The sequence below is a fragment of the Silene latifolia genome, chromosome 3 (genome assembly GCF_048544455.1).
Source record: "Silene latifolia isolate original U9 population chromosome 3, ASM4854445v1, whole genome shotgun sequence".
Lineage (NCBI taxonomy): Eukaryota > Viridiplantae > Streptophyta > Magnoliopsida > Caryophyllales > Caryophyllaceae > Silene > Silene latifolia.
In genome coordinates, this window is record NC_133528.1 from 3,125,817 (window position 1) to 3,134,647 (window position 8,831).

Below are 8,831 nucleotides of genomic sequence, written 5' to 3' on the forward strand. Positions count from 1 at the left end.
AATATTGATAATTGCTCAAAGTTCAAATGTCTATTTATGACTACGCATCACTAAATGATACAGTATACTCCAATTAGTCTGGTGCGAAGTGGGAACGATGAAGAATAAAAGCACAAAAGAATGAATTAAGAAGTAAGCATTAATTTCAATAACTGATAATAACTCCAATAATTTCAACCAAAAAAAATTAGTACGAGTAATTGATAAGCAACGAGATTACTTCATTAATTGATGTATTGTAATCCATTGTTCAATTTTATAGAGAAATTAGATTCGATTTTAGGGAAAAACGTAATAATGTAAGAGTTAATTTGATTAGGTTTAGGAAAAAGGGTATGATATGGAAAGTTTATGAAAAAATGTATGTGAAAGAGTAAAATCCGTATGTGAAAAAGTAATTCCGTAATAGGGTTATCTAGTTTGATTCTAGAATAAAAAAAGTCACTTAAATTATCTATATATCGTTAATATATATCACAGACTCACGAATCACAACTGGAGAATTTCGACCTACTACCTAATATCGACCTAATAACTCCATCGTATTCGTAGTACTATTAGGAACAATTGTTCGATTCAAAGTGTCAAACCCAACCCAAACTCGACCCAAATAAGAACAAACAAAACACACAAATCATATCATACACTCCGATCCAAACACCTTAACCCAATCTCTTCACCCTCCTCCAATCAAGTCACTTTCCCTCTCTACAAACCCTAAATCCCCAAATAACCCCCCAATTGAAATCCACCATGCCTCCTCCCTCTTCAACAATTATGGCCGTTTTTTGATGATCACTTCAATTCAATTCACCAATTAAAAACACTACCTCAAGCTTTCTCCAATGGCGACCTCGGCCGCCATTAATGAAGATCCCGGAGCTCCCGAGTCTTGGGAAGTTGCTGACGTTGAGGAAAGCATGAAGAGATTGTTGCTTTCCCCTTCTTCTTCTACTACTAACCCTAATAATGTTCCGATAGCTTCCGATGAGCTGTCGTTCGCTGATTCGACAGCGAGTTTTCCTGCCGCCGGTGAATCGATTTCCGGCGGATCCGGTGGCGGCGGTGGAGGTAGTGGGGTGGTGTTGTCGGAGGATGCGATTAATCAAGTCGATCAGTTTCTTCGCGAGGCGTTGCAAAACCCTCGCGAAAGATTGTCCGGTAATTTTATTTATTCTTTTATCGAATTGTTTGATTGATTTGTTATTTAGTGTTTGTGTAGTTGCGAATTTTGAGTTCATGAAGTTACCGAAACAATTGTGATGTTTGTTGAAAGGCGAAAATCGTAGGAATTTTAGTAGAGAGCTTAAAGTTTGCATTCATGATGTTTAATTGCATGTTTTTGAATATTAGTGTACAATTTTTTTTGATTGATTTGTGTTTTTAGTGTTTGTTTAGTTGCGAATTGCGAGTTCATAAAGTTTCCAAAACAATTGTAATGTTTGTTGAATGTCGAAAATTGTAGGAATTATAGTTGAGAGCTTAAAGTTTGTGATGCATGATGTTTAATTGCATTTTTTTTTGAATATTAGTGTATAGTTTTTGACGTACTGTAATAAGCGGAGTTGCTTAATTGCATGTTTATCGTCTGATTCTGACTGATTGATCTGGTATTAGGTCATTTAGTTTTGAATTTTTCGTAGCTGTTAATTATAAGTTTAAACACGGTCTTCTACTCCCGTTGTCTCAATCATTTGTTACCCTTTTTATTCACTGTGACTTTTGTTAGAGGTATTTTAATCAAAGGTAAACAAATCATTTGGGACGGAGGAGTATTCTTCTAATCAATGTCATGATGTTAGGAGTTATATCGCTTGACTGTGGTGAGTGGTGGCGGGGATGGTTTGGGATTTTAACTCAATGTTACACTACGCTAAGCGGTTTTAAGAATTGGAGATAGATTGCTACATGCATAATAAGCTATGAAATTTGTTTTGGAGAGGCTATACGACCGAATTGCAATTTTCAGATTTTAATATTACCTGCTTAAGTTGTAAAACTAAAAAGACGCCCGTGAGATAAGGTGACTCAATGGATAATATGGTGACTTGTGTTCAAGAGATTGTGACATGTAGTATTCTAATTATGTCTACAACAATATGATGTGAATTGAAGCTCGACACTTCACCTATGATATGTGTCAGTCTTTTTCATGAAACCATGTGTTCGTTAATGGATTTTTCGGTGGTTGGCATCTGACATAGCTTTTATGCAATTTTTGTAGTTGTAAATATGAATTTGTATGTTGTTTCTTTTGATTGTTGTTTTCACTCGTTGATGTGGTTTGGCAATTATTTGTCTGTTGCTCTTTCTGTTAATCCTTCATTTATGTCAGTCTACAACTCTATTGTCGAGTAGCTCGTTTAGGTAGTCCTAACTATGGGTATCATAATTCATAGGAATCAAGGATTGTTTATTTGTTTATTTTTCATTTGTCTTTGCTTCCTCATTGAAGTTTTAGCTTGTGCTTCTATTTGCTTGTCATTGTATGCATGTTTTATCAATGAAGTGTATTTGAGTTCCAATGTTGAAATGATGTTTGCCATCTTCAGTTCTGCGAATGGAGCAAGATGTTGTCAAGTTCATCCGCGATCCTATGCGTCAACAACTCGAATTTCAACAGCTTCCTACATCGTATTTAAGGCTGGCTGCGCACCGTGTGGCTCAGCATTATTTTCTGCAGTCCATGGTTTTATTAGATAACAGTCTCCCTGATGGATCGGGTTCCAGAATCATTGTCCGTAAGACTACTTCTGAATGCCGGTTTCCTCGTGTTCGCTTGGCGGATATACCTATACTTTTGCCTCAAGAAAACAGTGGTGCTGTTAAACTTGCAATCAAACAGCGACCTGATAAGTATTCGCCTGGTTCTGGTAGTGGTCTTTCAGGCTCTCAAAAGGCTAATCACTCCAAAACCGTTGAGGAACGGAAAGAGGAGTACAATAGGGCTCGTGCAAGAATTTTCAACTCTGCCAACCACAATGGTTCTCCAAGTGCCAAACCTGAAATGGAGCCTAAAAAGACAGAGAGTTTGCAGCTTGCACCAGTGGAAAGACCAAAGGTGGATCTTAGATCTGTTCCTGGTGTTTCTGACTTGAGTAGTGGAAGATCTGTAGTTGATTGTAATGCTGGTAGCAGTCGGCCAGTTAGAAGTAGGGCAGAGAAGGATCCTGTTAGTAGATATAGACCGAGTAATAGGGTTGCTATCTTTAGAGATCGTGATAATGAACGCAAAGATCCTGATTTTGACCGGAGTTATGATAGGTACTGCTATCTACTCATCTCCTGACCGTTTTTGTTTGGTTAATTTTCTTTGGTATCTTTATGTATTTCTATCCCATTTCAAATGGAACGTATAATATGCTAGAGGTCTAATCTTACGCTGATGAGTTTTTTCACAAATCACAAATATATAAAACACTAATTGCATCTGATATTTTAGGTACATGTGTAATGCATAGTTAAGTACCTTTTGACTTCTAAGCGAATGCTTTCTTTACGGCAAGGGAATAGGTTCATCCTCATCAGGCCCTCATTCTACATACCTGTTCTCTTTTCTCCCCATATAAATTTATCAACTAGTCATGCTTCTGTCTAAATTTAAGATTATCATTTCTGCTCACTCCCCATGCAGTTACTGCTCTCCTGTTTGCGATGTTAGCATTTGCAACTGTCTGTTCTAGGCTGGAATATTTTATTTATTATGCGAGTCTGTTTCTTGGTGAGGTGCTCAAACCTTGTAGCCGGCTTACCAGAAATTCAGTTCCCATTTTGTAATCTTCATTCCTCATGCTTGACATGTTTCTTTTTCTTTTCTCCTTGTTTTGTTCCGTTTTCTTGTGTTTCAAATTCCCTTACTTGTGTATGTTTATTTATATTTTATTGAACTCTACCAACCACATTTTATTTTCAAAAGTATTGTTATTAATTTGTATTTTATATCTAAGTGTTTATAAAATAAAACTGATATCTTTTGGGTCTTTTCAATTTTCTATTTGTTTGCATTTTGAGTTGTGCAATCACTCAATGACGGTTCTACATGATGATTGATGTCAGCTGAACCCAAATTATTTTGGGATTAAGGCTCTGTTGTTGTTGTTGTTGTTGTTGTTGTTGGACCTTGGAAGAGCTCAGTTGTTTATGAAGTGCGATCTCACTTTTGACCACCCATCCTGAATTTTTCCAGTCATGGTTATTTAAGCTGTAGCCACTGACATCACTGTTTGCTTGTTTGGGATGTTCATGTACATGTCATTACGTTAACTGATTCAAAATGATAGCTCATGCCTGATGTATTCTGTAGTCAACCAACCTCTTCTTTTATCTTGTAGTAGACAATTATATTGCAGTATTTTATTATGTCTATTTTCTCATTGTGCACAACTGACCGAGATTTTGTTTGTAGGTATATGCAGAGGTTTGACCCTGGATTTGGGTTTACTGCTGGGCCGTATACAGTCCAGCCAATGTACACCCCGATTATTAATTATAATACAGAATTCCCCCAACTTGGCGTGGCTCACAGGCCACAGATTTCTTCTGAACCACCACGGCCCCATCCTCAGCATCTACCTGGTCTGTGGGCTCCTCCGTCAAACCCTGCAGGTCTTGGTTATGGTCATCCAGAGACTATGATGGCTGCATATAGTCCCAATCATGTTAATGCTCGTCCCTCTACTCTATACCTGCATGCTCCTCAATACACTATTCAGCCTCCTGGAATGCCATTCATTCATCCTCATGAACACATTAGCCAAGCTTATCAACAGGTTAACCACGGTGATTATTCTTATAGAGCATAGAACATTTCAACATCATTTAGAATTTAGATGATCTAGTTAAAATTCAACTGTACAGCCACAACTAAAAGGCATTTGTTATGATTTCCGGGTTTGCAGGATTACAAAATAAATACACCGAACATGTTATGAATGTCTGAGTTTAATTGCAAAATTAATACACTTCCACCTTCTCCAAATCAAGTTTGAACAATAGTTAAGTTGAACTTTTTTTTACTATACATGGCTGTTAATTTTGTAAGTTTACATATTGCCATCCGTCGCACTTGACATTTTTACAATCGCTGGAAACCGTATCAACATGTTATTAACTCAAAGGTGTTTTTATTTTTTCAACATATGAAGATACTAGAAGTGGAATGTAGGTAAATGATAATAATTGCCTACCCATTGTAAAGATGGTACATTCACAAAGAAAAGGACAAAGGTGAGTGACCACTATCACACATGCTTTTTAATAAGAGATACTGGAGCATGTGTGAACAATACACAAAACGCAGACGGGGGAGAACATTCTGATTCATTTTTCATTTTGGTGCCATCAGCTTTTGGTCTTTGCAGTACCTGTACTTGTGTTGTGTATCAAATAGAAAGAGAGTGCTGTGAGAACAGTTTCAGACTTTCAGTGTGCTTGTGAGCTGATCTGACAGCTTTTGACCTTTCTGAAATATCTGATCTTGTAGAAAATTTCTGATTACCCTGCTCATGTTCACGTCATGGTGCTATGAGCTTAGCTGGTTCCGGCATTTAAACAATTCTCATATAATTTCGATTTTTTTGCTCTATGCATTTTCTCACATTCGAAAAGCTGATGATTGCTGATGTCTTACTTTTATTTCTCATCTATGTTACTTTCTTTTGCTTTTGCAGTCGCAACAACAACAACATGATGCAACTCTTGGGTTAGCCCGGCCCCGTTGAGGGGCCTGGGCTATGCCTGCACCCTGCCTGTCTGGACTTTCAAATCTCTATCAGGCTATGGCACCACATTCTGTGTGGCAGGGTGTCAGGCATTCCAAAACTGAGGCGGACTGGAGTAAACCTTAATTGATCGCGGATTCTCTTGTCCGTATCTTGTTCTCGCCTCAGTTAGTAGTTACGCTCGAGTGAGGAAGTTGGTGATTCTGGCATGTCTACAGAATCTGCTGTCAGCCTGTCATGATGATGATAGTAACAACATTACCCAGTGCCTCAATGGCTCCCGGAAATTGCGGGGTAGGCAGGGGAGGGGGTCGGATGATGATGATGACGATGAACCATTGAAAGTTCACCGTAGAGAAGCCTGAGCTTTGTTCCTAAAAGGTAATGGCGCAAACTTCTGATTTCTACAGAATTACTGCACAAATGTTAATGTTCAATTGGACGGATATCTGTTTAGAGAAGTATGAATATGGATTTCCAAATTGTGTGCTTAATGAACATATGATGGGACCAAGACGATGTGGCATGGAAGTTCCAAATCCAATTTCTTATCTTCCGAAGATCAATTTGAATGATTTTTGCGGTCTTCGTAAAACTTGGATTTTTTACCTGTCTAATTTTCAAGCTTTTTATCTTTAATTTACCATACAGGTTCTCATATTCTGTTAAAACATTTTTTTATTAAATAACTGGTAATAGGAAAAGATTCATCATAAAGTTGTAGTTTCAAACTTGCTTGGTTTTGAAGTGAAAACAAATAGAAATGTAAAAATGCAGGGGGACGGGATGTGTTTAGTTACAAGCTCAATTTCTTTCATGAAATGCTATTTGGTGCAAATGTCCTTTCTCTGTATGAAGCTGATAACGAGATTCTCTTGATACAGGAACCCAAGCTGCCTGTAGAACAGGTGAAGAAGATGACGAGCTGTCCAATGCTCTTACACATTGATGCTCTCTCCGACGGAGCTTTTATCACGGAAAAAGTATTATGCTTTTATGCAGTTCTCCAGCTGCTAATCTGAATGATCGACAAGATGTTATGGCAGTAGGTATATCTGTAAGTTCAATGCTCATGAATCAATTTTACTTCTGAGTTCGGTATGTTTCTTGTAATTTAAGGTTACATTGGATGAACAATTCATCATCCAGTTAATGAAACCATCACTTAATCACTTTGGTTGTGTTTTACTTCGCTTTTCCGATCATGAACTTACGTCACGGTAGAAAAATATGGCTTGTGGTGTTTTTGTTTGGGCTAGAATTCGTCAACTTCGAGAAATGTTGTGTATGGGAAGAAATGCCAGCCATAGCTCCCAAATCAACACTCTCGACTTGACCTGCAAATTATTATGGTTCATGTACTCGCGTTGGTTCAGTTTCATTCAAATTGAGGAAGTTAGATCAGACCAGAATATTGTATGTTTATCTCGATCACTTCGTGGTATTGGTCAGCCTTGCTGGATCTAACTTATTGGCAATGGTTAATTGGTTACGGCCTACGGGTCATTTTTATGGCCCGAAACGAGTTATTTTTATGTTGATTCTAGTAAGGTTTCTGTCTAGAACAGTAGAACCCACTTTTGATTTTCAATTAGTCTTTTCAGTTACTTTCCGGTTTCCAGTTAGTCGATTATGGTTCTTTTTGAGTCAATGCGTCATGAATGTTTTCAAATTTCTGATTATGGGTTGTATAAAGTCAATTGGGGTTAGGTCTCATTTTGTCAAATTTTCGCCTGATTAGATTAGTTATGTATCTCCACCTAATTATGTTATGTACAGACTATGGAGTACTTTGTTTATGCGTAATTGATAATGAATTTTGTTTTCAAATTACCATTGGTGAATTTGTGGTTTCAATTTCTAGACCGGCCCATTGAAGTTTGCCTTCTTTGTTGTAGCCTTGTAGCTTGTGGAGTTGTGGGGATGAAAGTGTTGTGGTTGTTTGGATACAATTTCCCTTCAAATTTTGTCTATTGTGAAGAGATTTTGATTAAGTTTGGAGAAGAAAAATTGGATCCCTTCAAATCTCTCTCCCTCCATTTCCCTCCACCCTCATTTTCTATCCAAATAAGAAATTTTAAATCTCCTATTCTCCTTCCCTTTCTTTTCCCTTCAAATCTCAATGTAAATACACCCTTATGGTGATCTGTTGTAGAGTGTACACCAAACAATATTACAGCAGTAAATCTCTCTTAAGGAGTACGACAGCATTATTTGTTTTAAAATAAAAATGAGTTAAATATCATCATTGTTGTATTATGCCTGGCAAACGGGTTGAATTCGGGGCGAACCAGTTCGGGTTTCTCGTAGATTAAGCGTTAATTTGGGTCGGGTTGGCTCGGGTCATTTCGGGTTTTGGGTTTGTTTTGGGTTTGTTAGTCAGGTTTGTTTCAGGTCAAACGGGTAGGGTTATTTCAGGTCTATTCATTTTCGGGTCAAAGAATAAGAGAGCCATTTCAAGTCTTTTCGGTTCAATTAGAGTTGGGTTTTGTCGGGTCATTTTCGGGTTAGGTGGTTTCGGATAGGGTCATTTTTGGGTCGGGTAACTTACAGGTCAAGAAAGTTCGGGTCAGGTCAGGTCGGGTCACATTGGGGTGATGTAGTTCGGGTCAGCCTTTTTGGGTCGGGTCAATCGGGCTAGGTTGCTTTTGGCAGGTCTACTTAAAAATAGATGAATACTTCTTACTTAGAGCTGAAAATTGAATACGGTAACTCATAAGGCGACTCAAACATGACTCGATACAACCTCCCAAACGGCTCAAATTTAAGTGTAATATACACGATTTTCGGGATTTTAAGGTCCGAGAACAAAAATGTATGTAAATCATACGGACGGTTCCTCGGGTTAGATAAAGCAGCCACCCAAATTTTGAGAAACAACATAGGACATTTGACGATGTCGGTTTGAGAAACAACATAGGACATTTGACGATGTCGGTACGCGATAAACGAGTCTCGGATGAAAATCATGTATTCTTTAAAAATAGATGAATACTTCTTCATTAGGGCTGAAAATCGAATACGGTAACTCATCAAACGACTTATGACACGTGGTAGAAAAACGGGGAGGAAAAGAAATATGACCCGGTACGACCGCTTAAACGGCTCAAA

At 37.9% G+C, this 8,831-nt stretch overlaps 1 protein-coding gene across 2 annotated transcripts; it reads left to right on the plus strand.

The window, feature by feature from the left end:
* The first annotated feature begins 474 nt into the window (after positions 1–474).
* Positions 475–6,892, plus strand: LOC141646760 (uncharacterized). Of its 2 annotated transcripts, none has more exons than XM_074454704.1 (5): positions 475–1,161; positions 2,553–3,264; positions 4,406–4,779; positions 5,670–6,101; positions 6,605–6,892. In XM_074454704.1, exons 1-4 carry the CDS (start codon positions 846–848, stop codon positions 5,687–5,689), a joined length of 1,422 nt encoding a protein of 473 aa, XP_074310805.1. In that variant the 5' UTR covers positions 475–845; the 3' UTR covers positions 5,690–6,101; positions 6,605–6,892. The 2 variants fall into 2 exon arrangements, with proteins under 2 accessions (XP_074310805.1, XP_074310804.1); XM_074454703.1 differs by having other exon boundaries at positions 4,406–4,769.
* The last annotated feature ends 1,939 nt before the right edge of the window (positions 6,893–8,831 follow it).

Bases quoted from the DNA above. Each gene is read 5' to 3' on its own strand.
- LOC141646760 (XM_074454703.1), top strand. From the start codon at position 846: ATGGCGACCTCGGCCGCCATTAATGAAGATCCCGGAGCTCCCGAGTCT. The intron at 3,265-4,405 runs GTACTGCTATCT...TTTTGTTTGTAG, and splicing joins TTTGACCGGAGTTATGATAG to GTATATGCAGAGGTTTGACC. The intron at 4,770-5,669 runs GTTAACCACGGT...TTGCTTTTGCAG, and splicing joins TTAGCCAAGCTTATCAACAG to TCGCAACAACAACAACATGA.